The sequence below is a fragment of the Epinephelus moara genome, chromosome 7, assembly GCF_006386435.1.
Source record: "Epinephelus moara isolate mb chromosome 7, YSFRI_EMoa_1.0, whole genome shotgun sequence".
Taxonomy (NCBI): Eukaryota; Metazoa; Chordata; class Actinopteri; order Perciformes; family Serranidae; genus Epinephelus; species Epinephelus moara.
Genome location: NC_065512.1, coordinates 25566397 through 25586419, shown reverse-complemented (window position 1 = coordinate 25586419; position 20023 = coordinate 25566397). Strand labels below are relative to the sequence as shown.

The 20023-nt window shown below is 40.6% G+C and overlaps 1 protein-coding gene across 2 annotated transcripts in view; it reads right to left on the bottom strand.

Moving 5' to 3' along the window:
* LOC126393001 (dehydrogenase/reductase SDR family member on chromosome X-like) overlaps positions 1–20023 on the bottom strand; it is a 73599-nt gene that overhangs the window by 48299 nt on the left and 5277 nt on the right. Inside the window, exons 2-3 of one of the 2 annotated variants that reach the window (XM_050048820.1) lie at positions 3605–3837; positions 1997–2104 (exon numbers count right to left, since the gene is read on the bottom strand). In XM_050048820.1, coding sequence (XP_049904777.1) covers positions 1997–2104; positions 3605–3710 — 214 coding nt within the window. In that variant the 5' untranslated portion in view covers positions 3711–3837. The remainder of the gene's footprint in view (positions 1–1996; positions 2105–3604; positions 3838–20023) is intronic. The other variant, XM_050048821.1, reaches the window with a different exon arrangement.

Below are 20023 nucleotides of genomic sequence, written 5' to 3'. Positions count from 1 at the left end.
CTACTAACACTCTCTGCTGTTTCCTCCTCCTTCTTCCTTACTTCCGCTGTCTTCGTTGGTTTATTTATACACGCGAAACGCGTTCTCTGGCTGGCTGGATTGTCCGCTCGGGCTGCCGTACATACATGGCGGCGCAAGATGGCGACCTCTCTAAAGCAAGGCCCTTGCTATATATATATATAAAAGCATAATTAAAAGGCTACGACAACCAAACAAATTTTATTTTATAGCGATTATACACTTGTATAAACAAATTAATGGGTAGAATATTCAGATTCAGATTCAGATTTGACAATAAACCATGCCAAATATTACACACTGGCCCTTTAATTAGTCTACAGTGCGACATCGGTCTGTATGTTGCACATGCTACGCTAAATCAGTCTTTGAGATAAATGAAATTACCACAGTAACACATGTGCAATACAGCGCTGCACTACATGTGTGGGAGACAGAGCTGCTGATTGTGTCAGGTGAGCATTTGTTTGCTTGTTTGTAAATGAGGTGTATCACAGTGCATTGCTGTTCTCCTTGGTAGTTGTAGTCTATTGTGTGGTACTCAGACAGCGCCTGGATGCAGGCGGCAGATCTGTTAAAAAGTGCAGCAGCAAGTCAGACGCTTCATATACAAGACGTGGACCAGTCTCTGTTGGTGCTATGTGCATTAATAAGATAAATATCCTAAATAAATAAAATATTTAAATCATCTAGATTCATTTGAAAGGTCATGGAAAATGACTTTTTAACAAAGATTTTTAACTGTTTCAAACTACAATGGATTTAGACCTACTTGATACTTTTATACTCACTTTATATTTTTGTATCCTGTGCTGCAAACCTTTAAACCTCTGTAGCTCTGGTGCTATGTGCAAAAAGTTAACATACAGCCCTGCAATTTATTTTATATAATTTTTCATTTACATGTTGTGCAGCTGTATATTTTCAATCAGGGAAAAAAAATACCTGTCTTTGCATTTTAGTTTGATCACAGTCAATGTCGCTTTGACTTGCAACTGAACATGTAGCCTGTTTCTTAGAAAATACCTAGATACTGTATATATCGCATTTCACCATTCAGCCTGAAAGATATGAATTTTTATCCATGCCGTCCCGCTCTATTCTGTTGCTGTGCTGCAGCTCGGTGTGTGTGTGTGTTACTGAGCTACTGGCTTTGCTCCAAACGAGAATTTGCTGTTTCACAGTGGCTCAATCTCAATCTTCATTTTACCTTCTCAGAGCAAAGAATGCAGCTCCTTTTTTCATGATTTTGAAACCTAATATTATATATTCTGCGATATTTTTAATCATTCACATTTGGCTGGGTGGTTATTAACACATTTTTCTGTGATGTGACAAACTCATTTTGCTACATCAGGACTTTAATAATTGCTCATTGCTCTAACTTGTCACTCAACAAGAAAAAAAACCTCTTCATTCATTAACTTATCATTGTTTTACTGTCTAAAAGTCATACCACCAGTTTGCTGTCCTCTACGCAGCCTGAAATTTAGTTTCACTTCACCCTGTATTACTGCTGCACAACTGGGCGAAACTAATCTCAGCCTGTTTAGCAGTGATTGGGGGACCATTATCTGTGAGACGAGGCTCAATTGTGCCATCATTTTTGCATCTGCATACAAGTGCTTGGACAGATTGCTTTGTCATGTTTGCTGCACAGCACAGGTGATTCTGACTTGGACACAATTTGCACTCTGTGGTAATAATTTCATTTTTATGTGATACGAATTTAAAATAATCACTTCACTTACCAAAGCATCCAGTCTACTGTATACAATTGCACTTGGTTATTTTGAAAGGCACTACCTGACAATATTAATATCATTATTATGGCGCTGTTTTTCTGGTTGTTGTAAATTTGAATGTGAAGAGGTGGAAGCCAACCTCTTTATATCACACGTGTTTGTCCTACTAAAAGCTTGTATCTCCTGCCCATAGTCCTGTTTGCATGACAGTGGTGTGGTGCTTGATACTGTACCTATGATAACGTGTGCCCCCAGTCTTGCCATGTGGCGGACTACCTCAAAGCCGATTCCCCTGCCTCCTCCTGTCACTATGGCAACCTTGCCATCTTGTCTGGGCATCACTGGCAGAGGCAGAAGAGGACACACAGATATCAGGGAGAATGCCATTTGATAAGGAAGCTGTTTCAAGACGGGCCGCTTTTTCAAGACATGAGAAGTCCTAGAAGTAAGACTGCAGATGGTCTCTGAAACTCAGATGGTTTTTACACTCCTATGCTTTTGCATGAAAATGTTCCTTTGCTTTCTTAAATAATTTTGTATCTTGTATCTTTTTTCGTTGTATTGCTTGTATAGTGTCCATAAAATAGATTTTTTTGGACTCATGATTGGCTGACCGATAAGAGTGATGTACTAGGAAATGTATTAACTTTACAATATACGTCCTCTGAGATGTTATCTAAAGTAAGCTTTTTATAGTGCACATCATTTTGTTAAGCAATAGATGATACCCACACACTTTCCTGAGACTTATTCCTCTTTTTATATATATATATATATATATATATATTCGTGTTTCCTAGTTAGTAACTATGGTGGTACTTTGACAGGGATTAGAAATTGTACTCACATCATATTTGTTCTTGTCCTGGACATTGTATTTTGTGTTAATTGCATACTGAGGTTTTGATTCATTTGTTGTGTGTGACAGTTGTATGTCTCCTTGCCTTGTTATAACTAGTAACAATGTTTCATGCTGTTCTCTTGGCAAGGTCACTCTTGAAAAAGATTTTTAATCTCAATGAGACTTTAACCTGGTTGAAAAAAGGACACATAATTCTGTCTCATTTATTTTGTGTATTTATGTGGTAATTACCATAGATAACTGAGTATGTCATGTTTTTTTGTTGCAAAAACTAGTCAGTTTTAAATCGATTACTGTCAATTAAACACAAAGTGATTTGTAATGTATGTCTGACTGCTGAAACAGCGTTAGTTTATTCACACATTTATCACCATATATCAAAATATTCCTCTAAAATTCTTGTATCAATACTATTCCTGCAACAGTATCTATTGAGTGCACAAGTGAAGCACGCTTTTCTTTTAGCAATATTACGCTACTGTACTTTATTGGCTGATAGTCGGTTGAACTGTCACTCAAGCGTCTTCATTAACCTGTAGCAGAGTTACGTTCTGTATCTCTCGCCAAAGTCCATTGTAAAAAGTGGAAATTTTAACCCGCATCAATTGGCAACAAATGTAGACGTTTTCAAGATCATAATTAGGGAATAGGAAGAAAAATTAAGTTCCTCTGGTGAATTCGGCAGTGATAATACACACGTTAACCCTTTCTTTCACTCATGTTTCGACTTTTGCACTTCTCAACTAGCGTTAGCTAACGTTGACAAAGCTAGCGTTAAGTTATGCTAACGTTACTGCACCACGGTTGGAAACCGCTACCAGCTAAATGTACCAAACATTTGTATACAGGTGGTAATAACTTGCTGCTAACTACAATGAACCAACGTCTATGACTCACAAGACTATGGAAATGTCTTGCCGTTATGTGGACACTCGTCAACGAAAGTGCACCACAAGAATTTATTGAGTGTTGAACCAACCTGGCAACCTGAAAGGTCTGCTGAACAGCTGCACCAACAGAACCTTGAAACCAAGCAGGTACAGTTTGATAACTGGTAGAAGATAGGACCGGATAGCAGATAACATCTCTGCCTGCTTCTGTCACGGAGTGAGCGGTGTAGAGGAGGAGCAGCTCCGGGTAACAAGTGCAGTTCCGTGTATGGGACACGTTCCAATATGAAGTCGTCCATCCTCGCTTCTCTCCTTGTTGTACCTTTCAATGAACAGCGGACAGATAGCGGAGCAAATTACTGGAAACCCACTCACGGTTAACATTTCTTGAGATTGGCGAAATGTACTGACACCTCACTGATTAGTTGACCTTGACAAACGATCTCTCGCAGCTGTCCATCACTTAACTACAGAGGTGGAGATGAAGGGGACTCGCTGCTGCTTGATGTGCCTTGTGACCCCTTTCTATAGATCCATCCAGCATATTGCTCCCTTCAGCTAACTGACTATCTCATTAACTGCTGTCAGAGAGGTCACACATGATAGAAGCAACAGAGGCATGACACACTAGTTTGATCCGTAATTTCCCAGGATAAGCTTAAAGAACATGTTTCTGTAGCAGTGCAGCTGTCTGCAGCTGGCGGATGCTATGGTTTCCCTCCTCTGGGATCACTTGAATCGTGAATTGTTAGAGGGTAGTCATGCTGCTGTGATTATTAGTCAAATAAGACTTCAGCTGTGACAATCACGACTCTTTTTCTGCCATCTGATCACAGATACTATGATTTAATCAACACAGTTTTCCCTAAAGACATATGCAGAAAAAAGTGGCATTCCTGTGACATATGTTACACAATGCATGAAACTATGATGTAACTTGTGTTTGCTGCATATATATCTAGGCTTACATAAGCTGATTTAGTACATACAATTTAAAATAAAAATGTCTAACACGTTTCACAAGAATGTTGATTGCAGCTTTATTAAATCATTTTACATTTCTGAGATAAGCTAATGCCACTTACACCCTGCATCCTGAACATATTTGACATTTCACTGGGTAAAAAGAACTGAACATCAAGACGACATTTTTAATAATTTAATAATATTATCTTTTGAGGTTTACTATATTTTCTGCAGCTGAGTTTGTCATTTCCACTTCAGCCCCCTGGTGCTTTGGAGAACAGTGATTCTCAGCTGCTTCAGTGCTGGAGGGATCACATTTTGCCAAGATGCTAAAAGACTTGTCAGATGCACTACCTGTACATAAATGGAAATGTGTAATTACATGAGCAGCTATATCAAATACAAAGAGTAACCAGTTAAAGCCAGACTTCACTCACCAGCATCCTTGCAAATATATGCTTAATGGTCGGGTTTCTATAAAATTAATGAAATGCATTCATCCACCTCCTTTCAAGCAAGGCATACCCTCCTACAAAAGCTCAGCAGAAACATGAATGGCCCGACGTGCGTAATTGATGACTGTGAAGCAACTAGGGATTGATTAAAAGAGCAAAATTGTCATTCAACCTTTTCAAGTTGAATGAATGTTTATTTCGGTCTCTTGGAAATACCATGAAAGGACACCTGCTGCACTGAGTCACCTTCCCATGGCACAATGTTAAAATGGTAATGACCATCATTAAGTCAATTCAAGTGCTAAGGCCTGTGTGAGAGTGGAAAATGATTAAGGGTAATCACTGGATCTACACTACCGTTCAGAAGTTTGGTAAGGCCTGCCACAGAAAAGGGTGCAGACAGTCAGGTGGCTGAGGCTACTCTAGATTTCTGAATTGGGTTAAGTACTTTTAGGTTGTAGTAAGTACTCTTTACAAGTAGATATCATTTTGTATGAAGGGTTGTGTTCTGTACATGGAGGACAAATTGCTGGAAAATGGTTAAACTAGACTGATGATTAAAAGGGCAGAAAGAGTCATTAGTAAAAGACATTGGAAGCTTGGTGTCAAAATGTGTTTAGTTTAAATAATAACAGGTTTCTATTTCAGTGTCAAGTGCTCAATAATGCCTGCAAGCTGGAATTAACAAGCAACGTGTTGCTTGAGCGAAGCTATTCTTCAAACGTCACAATAAAAATAGGTGAGTCAAGGGTTCGCACTATTGGAATTGGATCAGGAGATATCAGCTGAACATATTATGGACTGACCAATCAAACTTTAAACCTAATCAGTCTACCACTGAGTTGACTGCCGAGGGCCCAAAGAAGAGGTTCTCAAAAATATTTAAATACTAATTGCACTGTTAGAGTTAAATAATGATAAAGGGTCGCATATGCTTGTCATGACTGGGAAATAATTTCAAAGAAGTATTTGGGGGGGGGGGGGCTCTTTCCAGTGAAGTGTGCCAGTAAACCCAGAACTCTGTTAGCGCTTTTAGCACTAAAAGTCAATACGTTTTTTGAATGGGATTTTGGTAAAATGCCTCAAATAAGGTCTGTGGTTAACAAAAGCTTAAGCGAGTTTTAGGTTTTGTTCTACGACATAAAACACGTCAGTAAATACCCTACTTGTGAATTTTGAAGCTTTTACGTGCCGTAAAAAAGGCGGTTGCTAACAAGTTGCTCAATACGACTACAAACCCTGTTGGGGACATTAAACGTCATGACCCCCGTACAGGCGAGAGTGCTGGCAGTCCGCCATTACAGCTTCTTATTTAGCTTAAACAGTCCGATTTCCCCATTATACAATGTTTTTAAAATAAAGCGGCCGAAATCAGTTGAAAGCTTAATGGCGGTGATGTAATGCAACCGTGCCTAGTCATGTAGTCTGTTAAAGCCTAACGTTAGCTTTTTACTTCTGGCGATCGCATTTAAGCTTCAAATGTGGTATGAAAACTGTTCATATGTGAAGATTATCTCGCTGAACAAAACCTGCAAGTATCATAAACTTGTGTTGGCCACAGAGCTTATTTTCTGACATAATCCAAAACGCAATGCAAAAATCACATTCACTTTCTCTTCCGGGAACCAGCACGATGTTAAACTTCCGGGTTTTGACGTCAGCCCTGGCACACTCTATAGATGTTAAACTTCCGGGTTTTGACGTCAGCCCTGGCACACTCTATAGTATTTTCCCCATCATGCTACACTGTGGGGATATCGACAATGCACTTTAATACTTTATTTGGGCCCAATTAAAAATGTAGTTATTACATTCAGTGTCGTAGTCTCGTAAACTAGTAACCAGTAAACTAGTAGAAACTAGTAAACAGTATGACGTTTTTTGCTTTGTGGTTGATTGCTATGCCAATTTCCTCCCGTTTGTTTTGCTAACGAAGCTAACGTTAGCTAGCGCTAAAAAGTTGCAACAGTATTTACTGAGTGCACAACTGGAGCACACTTTTCTTCTAGCATTATTACGTTACTGTACTTCACTGGTTGATAGACAGTTGTACCGTCAATCAAGCGTCTTCGTTTACCTGTAAAAGAGATACGTATTTCTCCACCAAACTCCGTTATAAAAAGTGGACATTTAAACTCAAATCAATTGACAAGAGTCTGGAAGCCAACACAGGGTTCTGGTGTCAAGGTCCTGCCAAGTACACCTGCCATCCATCACACCCTCGCTGCAAAGCCTACGTGGTACATTAATGTAGTGTTTCATTACCTGAAAGACATTTTATCTCTGAACATAATCCACGCAGTGATTACGTTGCCACAAGTATGTAATTAAGAAAGCAATTTAGTAACATACAATCATAATTTCTAGGAGACAGGGCTGGTTAAAACAGCCAATATTGAAGAAATTAAGAAAAACATATATAACAGGTGATTCCAAATTCTTGAACGGTGGTGTATTTAGTGTTTACCATTTTATATAGATTTGTAATGTATTAATTGTCATTTACAAGCAGTAGGTCTACCAAAGAGACATTTCCCCTCCTAAACTCTCTCATGGCTTCCTTCAACCCAGAGAAGTAAAACAAGAGAAAAGTCCATAGGCTATATAAAAATCTTTGTTGCAGAGCTATATTTTTTTTTCCTCCTCTTCTTTCCTTCCCCATTAATCATTTCACACCTTAGATTTATCTGGTGAAAGATTAACTACTGAACTGTAGCTTATATCAAGTATTTTAAACTGGCTCCACCTTGACAGCTATAACAGTAAATGCTACATGTGCACTGATGCATTTTACCGTCTAATAATGTGATAATAAATGGTCACAGGGGTCATTTTTCTTCAGAACAAGTACTTTTACCTTGATGCTTTAACCCTCCATGGTATCGTGTTGCCTCTAGGTAACATTTCTGGCCGTTTACACTCACACAATACATCCTCAGTTATGTTGCAATACTTTAAAAGGAGTCAGGGCCTGAATGAAACCAATAGCACAGTTATACTGTAACGACTCTCTGGAGGCTATGGTACAGCCCCCTCTTCTCTCTCCACTAAAATAGTCTGAAAGTTTCTCTTTCTGTTAGTTTAAAATGGATTCACAGTAAAAGATGAGTAAAGTTTAATTTTCAATTGTTTAATTAACTGTATTTGATTATTAAGTGAAGGAAAACTGTTAAAATGCAAATGATGGCTTGAAGCAACATCATACATTTTATGGAATCCAACCATGACATTTTTTGGTATTGTGTATTTAGATTTTATATATATTTTTCAAATGCATAACAGTCAGAAAGTCCAACATAAACATCACAGGACTGGCAACATTTTAATCGACAGTTGACTGACACACACCTCAGGACTGAATGTTTGGCCCAAAATAGTGAGACAACATCAGACGATGTTATCTTTACCAAAAAAGATCTTAAGCATAATATAGAAGCTATATTTTAGTCTCTGTCACACAAACCTGAACAGACAGCTACTGCTGTGATAGATGGTGTTTGGCTAGCAGGGCAGGAACCAGCTGAATTATCGCTGGCCTTCAAAGTAGGCCAGCCAGCACTCTCCAAGTCCTTCTTTTAAATTACAATCATTTCTGTTAAAGACAGGTCTGGGGCATTCACAATCACGTCCCTTTTTTCGCTTGGCAGGGAAATCATTAGTATTAGTTTGTGTCTTGCCCACCATCCAATAGTTAAAGTCAGGCTAAAACAGCAGCGCTGACAAGCAGTTGGCCCTAGTTATTAAAGTCCGCTTAGAAAGTGGTTAAATGAGCAGCAGCATAAAGAGACTGTGTCATCACCACTGCCCTGATGGAGGCTGAGCTGTGGAGGCTGGGTGTGTATTTAAATGTGCATGTGTTGCTGTTAATTCAAGCTGAGAGAATGTGTGTGTTTCCGTGCACGTGTGAGTGTTTGTTCTGCCGCTGCCTGAGAGGTTGGGGGTCAGCGAGCCGAGCTGGCCTGCTATTGTTTAAAGGAAATCGCATCTCACGCATGACTATAGGATGATTATTTGGGATGATGGGACATCAGGGAGACAGTCCTTTTCACACATAAACACACACACACACACACACACACACACACACACAAATGAAGACATGCATACACACACATACGAGACATGCTGGGAACAGGACATGACAGGAGGGTGTGTGATGTGAATAACATGTGAACAGCATCAAAATAGCTCCAACCAACAGTCACCTAGTCTTATATGACAACCACTGGCTGGCTGCAAAGCCCAACTCGTCTTATTTTCTAAATCCAGGCTGACAACAGCTCCACAGGATCTGTGTGTGAGTGTATGTGTGCATGCTGCCAGTTATAATGTTATCTTTATTTCATGTTTCACATAGATTTATTCCTGGTGAGAAGAGAAGGTAGAGGATGTTGGTTATATTTAGAAGAAAACGCCACTAACAGTTTTCAAATAGGACTGTTTTGACACACTGTTCCTTAACACTTTACCCCGCATTTGTTTTAGTCCCTCATCAACTGCCACCCTGGGGAGATGGCAGGTGAAGTGTCACATTGTGAAGAAAGGGGATTTTCCGGGTGTGTCACGGGCAATTTGGGCTCCAAAGTGCAACAGCTTGTGTGAGTTGATGCTGTCTTTTTCTCATAGTTTGAGCTGCCTCTTTCAGAGATTTCTTTGAGATGCCTTCTCTGTCTGAGAGGCAGACAGATCAAGGATGGATTCAAAGCTCAGAGACTGAGCCAGAGCTGCAGAACACACAATGTCCAGTCCCTAATGAGACAGCACATGTGTATGTATCATGTAAGAAAGATGGATCCTAGGGGGATGCCTTCTTTTGCAACCTGAGGGACAAGGGTGAAACTGAGTGTATCTGGTGTGTGTAAATGGCAGCAGGTATTTGTCTATCTACTGATAAGTGTGACAAAAACAGTCATCGTTTTGCAAGTCTCAAGTCCTGAACTTGAGTTTCAAGTCCAAAACAAGTTATTCCATCCATTTTCATCCACCTATCCGGGCCAGGTTGTGGGCGCAGCAGGCCAAGCAAAGCACCCCAGACGTCCCTCTCCCCAACAACACTTCCTAGCTCCTCCAAGGGAACCCCAAGGCGTTCCCAGGCCAGATGAGATACTCAATCCCTCCAGCATGTTCTGGGTCTGTTGTGAGGCCTCTTACCAGTTGGACATGCCCGGAACATCTCTAATGAGAGGTGCCCAGAAAGCATCCTGATCAGATGCCCGAACCCCCTTAACCGACCCTTTTTTGATGCGAAGGAGCAGCAGCTCTACTCTGAGCTCCCTCTGGATATCCATGCTCCTTACCCTATCTCTAAAGTGGGATTTATAGTTGTGTGCAGACCCTACGCACATAGCCATACGCCATTGTGAGCATTTTTACTTGTGCGGTGGTGTGTCTGTGTCACTCTGCAGTTACACCTCCAAAACGCCAGTTGGCGGCGGAGGTTTTCTGAAGTGCTGGAAAGTTTAGTTGATTCAAAACACACCCAAAACACACATTAAACATGACAATTTCAAACACAAGTAGAAAATTGGCTTCACTATAACTCGCAGCACTGACAGACAAACACTTAATCCAGACACATTTTCCCCACAAATACAACATGCTAACGTTATTAGCACAAGCCTATGGCATTTTACATTGTATAAATTAGCCTAGCAACTAGCCATCACCCTTGAGTTAACACGACTTCATTTCTTCAGCCCTTTTTTGGGGGAGTAGCCTATTTAAATGTGCTTTGGATAACTATTTACATCAATGACACAACTTTTTGTTAAATACTTAAATAGCTCATATGTGTTGTCATGTTCACAGAGACCAAATGGAAAAGTTGGACAAGAAGAAACTCTGTCAACAGTTAATTAAAGTTACTGATCAGTGCATGCACAATTTTGGGTCATTTTAGTATTTGCAGGGTATATTTTTCATTACCCTGCAATACTTGTTTTGGACAATGCACATTTATTTCTTCTATATTTATATTGTATTGTACATTTTCTTATTGTATAAATAAACCATTCTCAGAGTGTTCTCATTTGCTAGTTAACATTTATTAATCAAATCTATTTTTCAGAACATTTTGGATCAATTATGTTTTTAAAGCGTTTAGGACAAAATCAGCCATTACAACCAGTGGTGGGGACACATCCTCAGCATCCCCAGTGTAAATGACACCTATGATGTTCACAGTGTCATTTACTGCTGATAGCTGAGGCTCAGAAATAACCCTGACTGGTTCACCTCAGGACAGGAAGTGTGGTCTGAATGTCAACAGAATGTCACGAGCTGCTCTATGGTCAATGAAGAATCCAAAAATGGCAAAATCATATCAAAACATTTGTTTACAAACTCTCACACAACTCATGCAGTGTAATTCAAGTCTCATTTATCAAGTTTTTGTTATCAAACAATGTCCTTGCTCAGGTATGCTACTCATATGCAGAGGCACAGGCATAGAATCAGGGATGATGCAGGGGACACATTCCCCTCAAAATTTAGATAATGTGCATTTGTGCTCCCAAAAAAAAAATGAAAGTAGCAAAGGCCTTTTATTTTGACGAAGACATTTACACCATTAATTGATGCAGAAAATGCACAACCCCCCCCATTTCATGTGCTCCCCCTGATTTAAAAACAAAACCTATCCTCATATGCGGAAGTGTTGTAAATAGTTAGATTTCAGCAAAAAACTTGGATAATTTATAAACAGATGCTTTGATATTGTTTTGCTGATGGCCTTATACTCCAATTTATCATCAATTTGCCAAGTTTTTGGATTCTTCGTTCATCGTGGAGGCATGGGAGAAACAACAAAGTTTTCTTCAAAAATTCAGCGTAACGCAGGGTGAGTAATTAATATACAAGTGATCATTTTGTGGATGTGTTATTCATTTAATAGTTGTACTAAACTATATACTTTGGGGAAATATTGAACATTTTGCTTATTTTCCTACATTTATCTGACAACCGCTGTTGCTTTACCAAAAAAGATTTTACATGCAAAACACATTTAATTTAGGTGAGCTAGTTTCAGGGCTCATATTGACATGGCTTTACTGGGACACTTAATGTAATGGAGCCATTAATGTTTGTGTTTACACCTGTGCTTTGACCAGTCAAAATGTCTGCTGGGAAAAGGGTCTAGTAAAATTCAGAGGTGCTGGTAGGCTAATTGTTTCCCCATGCCTCCAGCCTTTATGCTAAGATAAGCTATTGCTTTATCCTACCATACAGAAATGAGAGTAGTGTTGAGCTTCTCATTTAACGAAGATGATGTGATGATGAGTACTTCGACTTCTTGTTTAGAGGAAGTCAAGTGTATTTGTATGGGCGAGTATCACATACAGTGTCTTAAAGGGTTTTATCGACCTGGTTGGGTTTCCAACCCAGCCCCAGTTCTCTAAGAAGATGGGGAAAACTACTCAAAAAATGAACACTAGCACTTCAACTGTAAGAGAAAAAAAAATAGAAGAAACCTCAGGAGAGGCAATTCAGAGAGTGACCCCCCCCCTCCACAGATGTCCAGATGTATGCTACTGTAGGAGCTGAGGGTGGGAAAAGGCAGTGGACTGTACGTGGGCAGATTTGGTAATTGTTGTGTCGCCTCAGCCGCAGCCACCACAGGCTTTCCATGGGGAGACAAGCCAAAGGCCAGCTTGTAAGCATGAAAGTGAAACCTGAGATTTCTGCATGTGTTTGCAGTAGGCGACTGCACACAGCATATAACAACATCCTGGATTTACATCTGGTCTGAGGCTCATGTCCCTGATTTACAGGGTTTGTGACAAAAAGAGTCACAAATGTCCCAAAGGTGATTTTTTGGGATGAGGTAAAAGTCACTCAGGAAATAACCCTGAGGGGAAATTAAATTTTTTCACTCCGTTGTTACTAACACACAGGTCCAAAATACACACACATGCACAAACAGGATCTATACATGCACAAAGTGGAGAGATGTCAGAGTGAGGGGGCTGCCTTGGTTAGGCGCCCCGAGCAGTTGGGGTGTTCAGTGCATTGCTCAAGGGCACGCCAGCAGTGCCCAGGAGGTGAACTGGCACCTCTCCAGCCACCGGTCCACGCTCCGCATTTGGAGCGCGGATGGGGACTTGAACCGGCGATCCTCCAGTTCCCATCCCAAGTCCCTATGGACTGAGCTACTGCCGCCCCCAATCTGTTGGCAACAGGACAAGATTTTGGTAGCGGAAGTGTTCTGGTTTCCATTCATAGTCCGTTTGGACTATGAGTAGCATCATGTTTGAGAGGGCTTGGGTTTCATGTAGGTAAACAGTCCGTGTGGAGAGCCATAGAGGCAGGAAACATTGGCTGAAATGCTATCTCTGAACCCATTGGCTATCGTCCGACAACAGCTTAGGTTTTTTATCAGCTTTATTCTAATTTAAATGCATTCAAATGCAAATGTCTGTTTATAGAGATTCGTTGAAATACTGTCTAGACCTGTCTTAAACTGGCTCCAACAGAATATCAGCTGTTGCCGCCGGAGGCCACATCGTCATCAGACGATAGCTGATGGGTTTCGAGACTCATACAGTTATACATGTAATCATGTTCTGATTGCTTGTTGATCGGTTAGAAATTTGCATGTGTAAACGTGATAATGTGCTACAAGGCTCTAATGAATGCTTTCGAGTTCTTAAAATCCAGTGAAGGTTTATGAACACTCTATTCCTTTAACTGTAATTGGTCTTTGCTTCCACTTTTCAGTCTTTCTCCAACACCTGAATTACATTTATGGAAGGAATAGCCCGGGGTGACTAAGTGCCAATTTAGGCTCTCTCAGCTCTTCCGGCTCATAAGTCAGAAGAGAGAGCTGAGCTGGAGGGAAAAGCTTTCGATTTACTGGTCCATCTACGTCCCAACCCTCACCTATGGTCATGAGCTATCGGTAATGACCAAGAGGATGAGGTCGCAGATACAAGTGGCTGAAATGAGTCTCCTCAGAAGGGTGGCAGGGCTCAGCCTTAGAGATAGGGTCAGGAGCTCGGACATCTGGCGGGAGCTCGGAGTAGAGCTGCTGCTCCTTTGCATCGAAAGGGGTCAGTTGAGGTGGTTCGGGCATCTTATCAGGATGCCTTCTGGGTCTCCTGGGATACCTCCCGTTAGAGGTGTTCCAGGCATGTCCCATTCGTAGGAGACCCAGGGCTTACAAATCTAGTCTGGTCTGGGAACGCCTCAGGGTCTCCCAGGAGGAGCTGCAAAGAGTTGCTGGGGAGAGGGACGGCTGGAATACTTTGCTCAGCTTGCTATCCTCCAACTCGCCTTCAGATAGGTGGATGAAAATGGATGGATGGATTGCAAATTTGAGTAGAGCAATAAAACGCACCGAAATCAGTGTATAGGGTTTCTGTGCATAACTATTTTGTTCAGCTAACTACTTAAAAAACATTAAAAAAAACCAGACTCAGTGTGCAAAGGCTTTAAGTGCCAATTTAGGGAGCCAGCATATTTTTGAGGGCCACACAGGAAGATTGCACACCCCTCACTACCACATTAAACTGCCATATTGTACACCAAAATCACTAACTTAAGCTAACAGCACTAGCATTGATGACAAAGTGCAATTCCAATAACAAAGCATGCAACCAATAGCTTTCTACAAGATGTCACTCCTAACCATAGCCTGTAAAAATAATGGACATATATGGACATGGACAAAGAGGAGCATAACGTCACCCATTAGTCTGAGGACGAGTTCGGCACTTTGGCCATCGCCATTTTGCTTAATTTGGAGCCTGAATTGACCATATTTGGGCAAGAGGCTGGCGGTGTAGAGGAGCAAGGGTTGGATCTGACTATTGGCAGACTGCCTGTCATCTAAAGCAACCTGTCCTTAATTTATAATAACTTGACCAACTATGGAATAGATCATGCAGGTGCAGAGTCATCCTGCCTTTTATATTTGTATAGCACCTACTTTAAAACCAGAATAAAAGCAGTGTGTCACAGCATCAGCTAAAACTAAATATTATGGATAGTTTCAACATCAATCAGATCAGGCTCAACTGATTATCTGTGGATGTTTTTTTAGATCAAAAGCAAAACATGAGCTTGTAGCTACGAGTTAGGACGATACATCAAGGTACATTTGTGTGTGAGAGAGTCAATTACAGCTTGTAACTATAGCTGCTGCAAATAATGTTTTTTCTCATCCTTATAGATATTTTCATGTGTCTACAGATGCATTCTTGTGCAGAAATGTCAGTATGTACGCAAGAATGTGTGTGTATATCTGTATATATGTGTTTGTGCAAGTGTGTGTGTGTTCACCAAATACATCCCAACACTGTTTCTACTCGCTGTCTTCAGGGAGTGGATGCCTTTCCATTAGTAGATGTAGAATGAGGAGCAGTGGGAGGGATATTTGCTTGCACCAATTAAGTCTGTCATTAACTCCATGCAACACACACACACACACACACACCCAAACACACACACAGTATTTAACACATTTAATTTAACAGTCTGTGAGTCAGTGTGTGAGCGCTTCTGTTTCTGCCTGAAACCTGTTGTCACCGAGACAGGACTGTGAGGAGACTCTTTCATCTCTTGCTTTCTCACTTTCTGCCTCCCTCTGCCTTTTTCCTCTCTTCCTGTCTCTCCCTTCACACGGAAAGACTTTAAGGTGGTGTGTGTTTTGCTTTCTTGGCTTTGAGCCCTTCACCTACCCCTCAGTTTAACCCGACAACACCGGTGCCTGAGCTCAGTCACGCAGTCGCATAAACACACACGCGCATTTTGTCTGGGTGTGTGACTGTGTCAAAGAAAATTAAATCAGATATCACCCGTCTGAATGTGATGCTGCCCCTGATTACTTGTGGTATGATGGCAAGATCATTACAGCGCTCAAGCCACAGCAGATGAGCGCTGGACCGGCATGGGTTAGTTATTGGGTGGCGAAAAACATTTTTGGCTAAATTTAGATATTTAAATGTGGCCATTTTCAAACTAAGGCCTTCCCAATTATTTTAAAACACTCTGCAGTGTCTCCCCATGAATTTTAATTCTAGTGAGGATGGAAAAGCCGTACCCAGGTTAACAAGGGGGGAAACAGTATTTGCATGAAAGATGATTAAAACGACTCATTATAATTAATACAAGTTAAGGTTTCCCCGCAGGGAACCAGTGCGGATGATAAATATATAATCAAACACCAAGAGGACCAGATCTCATGTTTAATAAAGACAACAGCAAGCTGCATGCGTCTAGCTCTGGATTCAAGACCTGGTTTGCTGTGTTTACCAGTATCGATTGATCGTCCACCTGGCCAGAGGGATGGCGGATGTGATTCATGTCTAACGTGGTGTTTCCCTCCCAGACTGCGCTGAAATGCTAATAATGTATGCTGTTTGGGCTGGAGGGAGTCCATTACGCTGACTGTATCACATCTTTGTCCATCGGGGGACACACACTGGGGAATGTCGACTTAGAAGAGGAGAAAGGAAGGAAGAGTGAGAGGGGGAGAGGCTCGCACGCATATTCTGAGAAAAGAGTGTGCGTGTCTGTGCGAATGTGTGTGAGTGTGTATTGAAACTCGGACACAGCAGACACGTGTCACCTCAGCTCCAGTGCCGTCAAGCTAAACTGACATAAACAGCCCCAGGCGGCCCTATCAGAGATGGACTTTACATAACGGCTGAGTCACTCACAATCTATTTTTATAGCTTTGAGGTGTGTGTGTGTGTGTGTATGTTCCAGTGCTTCTATCTTTCTGAGAGCCAATTTCAGTTTTAGACCTTCAGAATAAGGTCATATTTGTGACATCAGGTCATCCTGACCAGGATTCACTCCTTAAAAGAGCCAGTTTGAGGGTTCACACTCGGACAGATTGAAATGAAAGGATTAAACACAGATTAAAATGAACTAGTTCACAATTTGAATTTTGAGTGAAGTTCACCATCCCAAAAATGGAACTAGTTTGCTTTTTTTCAAACCCGCCAGGCACAATTTGCATATAAATGTGAGATTTTTTTCCCCGTTGGAATCGGTAATGATTTGTTCATAAAATCCTTCAAATATCCACACAGTATGAATTGGCGTCACCAGTACTGGTAGCCGTGTTGTCTGAATTGTCACTTGCGTTAGCCATCAGTGTTGTGTAAGCATGCCAGGTGCCGTAAGTCCTTGGGTGGTAAATGGTAAATGGACTTGCACTTGTATAGTGCTTTTCTAGTCTACTGTCCACTCAAACTGCTTTACACACTTCAAGTCACATATACACACATACTCTGGTGGCCAAGGCTACCATACAAGGTGCCATCTGCTACTCAGTTCTTGACACACTTGGAACGTCTTCTTTATCTTGCAGACTGGAGGAGCTGGGGATCCAACTGTTGATCTTCCGATTAATGGACGACCCACTCTACTTCTGAGCTACAGCCACCCTGGTGCTGTAAAACGATGACTGATGGGCGAGTGAACGATGCTTATGTTCAAGTTCATAAGTTGCAAACTGATGCGTTCAGTTCACTGTTCACCAAGGCAATTCCATAAATGACTGAACACAGTCTTTGACCCCATGGTAGCTATATAGTATGACTCATACGTGAGTAACTGTAGTTGCAAAGTTGGAAGGTCACAGCAGACAGCGCTAGAAATAAAGGGATGGCGTCTACTTGGTGCTCTTTTGAGGCGCTCTTTTAGCCTCCTTGGGCGTGCTCAGAGCTGATAGGACAGGAGATGAGAGAGACAAGGGGGGTGATGTGCAACAGGATGCCCCTGGTATGTAATGTTGATGGTAGTGAATAAGTTGGGGTGGAAAAAACACACAACACATGCACATTACAGAGAAAAGGTGGGTGCTCAACCTCAAAAATCAGTTATTTGAAAAGTAAGAAAAAGGTGGCACACCATCAAAGCAGTTAATGTCTGCCCAGAATACCAGTCTGTCCACTGTGTTAGGTTGAGTAAATGTCAGTAAGCAGAGCCATGGGATTTTTGAGGTTGATGCCATTATCAGTATTTTAAAGTTAAAATATTTTTTGATTGTGATCCTTTAAATGTAGTAGCACTGTGACCTAGATATGTACCGAGAAAGACAGAGGGTCAGTGCCTTTTTTGTGGACAAACCTTTTTTGAGGTGACACAGTTTTGTAAACTAAACTAAATTTAGACCATTTATCATTTGGACTGCAGTGAGTGCACTAAGGAGTGGATACCTCGGACCAGGCTGGACAATCTGAATTTGTTATTTTAATGATAGAAATTGATTGGATATTTTTATCTGCTTCTGGATATGCCTTAGAATACAAGCAGTGATAATAACAACTATGGGACACTTGCCCCAGTGCAGTCGTTTATGTGAAAAGTTAAAAACGCTCTATGTCACAATGTTAAAATAGCCTTGTTAAAATCCCTGGACTTGTTCCAAACACTGTTGCCTTATTCCATGGACAGTGGCCTAACTCTCGGCAAGATTTCACTACCCTCAGAATATGTTTTAGATATATTCTGCTCGCTAACAGACAAACCAACAAACATAACCTCAGAGTAATAATGTTCTTTCACAGAGATTAAAATGTATAAATGCAAACTCAATTAATTAAATGCAATTCACTTGAATGACCACACAGCTCCAAGGTTAAAATTAGGAAAATGAATGTAGTCTCTGGAGGGTGTTTGAAACAGAGAAAGACACACAAAAGCTGAGCTTAAAAATGAGAATATGCAGCTTCTAGTCAAATCCATTTACTGATTTTTTTTGAATAAATATTCAACAATTTGCATTTCATAAACCAAACTATCCTTAATTTATTTTTCTACTTCACACTGCACAACATTTATGCATCTTTCAAGCATTTTTTAAATGCAACAGCACAACTGCTTTCATTTTGGCAGAAATTAGCCACAAATACTATATGGGGGAAATCAAATATCACAATATTTTTACCAAATATCTCAATATCGATATTGCAACAATATCATGGCTATTGTTTTTTTTTTCATAGAATATATACAAATTGTGATTTTTTTAATAAAAAAAATCATCAATAATGTAAATATAATGACTAAGTGTTTAAAGGCAAATTAATACAACAGCTAAAACAGTCTGACTTCCAAAAATTACATCACTTCACTGTAATGCAGCTTTTAAAACCAGGAAAAGACACTTATCACACAGTATCTAGTCTCAGATGATGATATCAATATGATGAGGATTATATCCCATTCCTACCATATATAAGTTAATAACTGCTCATTGTTGTGATGGTAATATAGCCTTATAAATTATATCATTTTTTATGGCCAAATCATTCATTACATTATCCAAGTAATGAAGAGTAAAGCGTTACTAAACTCCATCTTGAATAATCAAAATAGGAGGGTGTATTTGATCTTGATTAAAATAGGTACACAGAGTATGCTTAAGGGAAAAACAGCCCACTGGGAGTGTCATAATTATTTCAAAATTTAAGTATTTTTTAACACTAAATAGCCGGGCTGTTCTCATGCACTGTTCGTATATTTTCCTACAGAAGTAATGCGCCAAAATATGTTCATATCCCTCACATGAGCCAGTAGTTTTTGCATAACTCATGTATTTTGGATGTGGTCCCGAGCGGCCCCTGTAAGAAAGCAGTTTGGGGTGATGGATGTGTCACAAAACACAGGACTTTACCCATGATATGGAAAAGTGCTCAGAAAAGTGTCAACCTTAAGTGAACTATGTGTTGGTTTAAGGTCACCATGTTTCTTTTCCCGAAACCTAACCACAGTAACTTTACATTAATTATGTAACTTTACATTAAGTACATAATGTCATTTGTTGGGTGCTAATTCATAGGATAAAATATGAACCGTTGTGTGTGTGTTTTGTTGCAGGGTACCATAGGCATACAATATGGAGACCATTATGCATTCCAGACAACTTGGAACTTAAAGGCGCTGTATGTAAGAATGTGGCCAAAACAGTTACTGCACTCAAATTCAAAATACTGCCGCGAGTCGTGTCCGCCCCCCCTCCCCTACAGATTCGAGGTTGCTGGACAGCGGCACGCTGGAGACTGATTTGTTTGCCCAAGGGCGGCTGCTGTGGCAGGGCCGTGTCGCCGCGTCCTTGATCTTCGGTTTTCCAGCGGA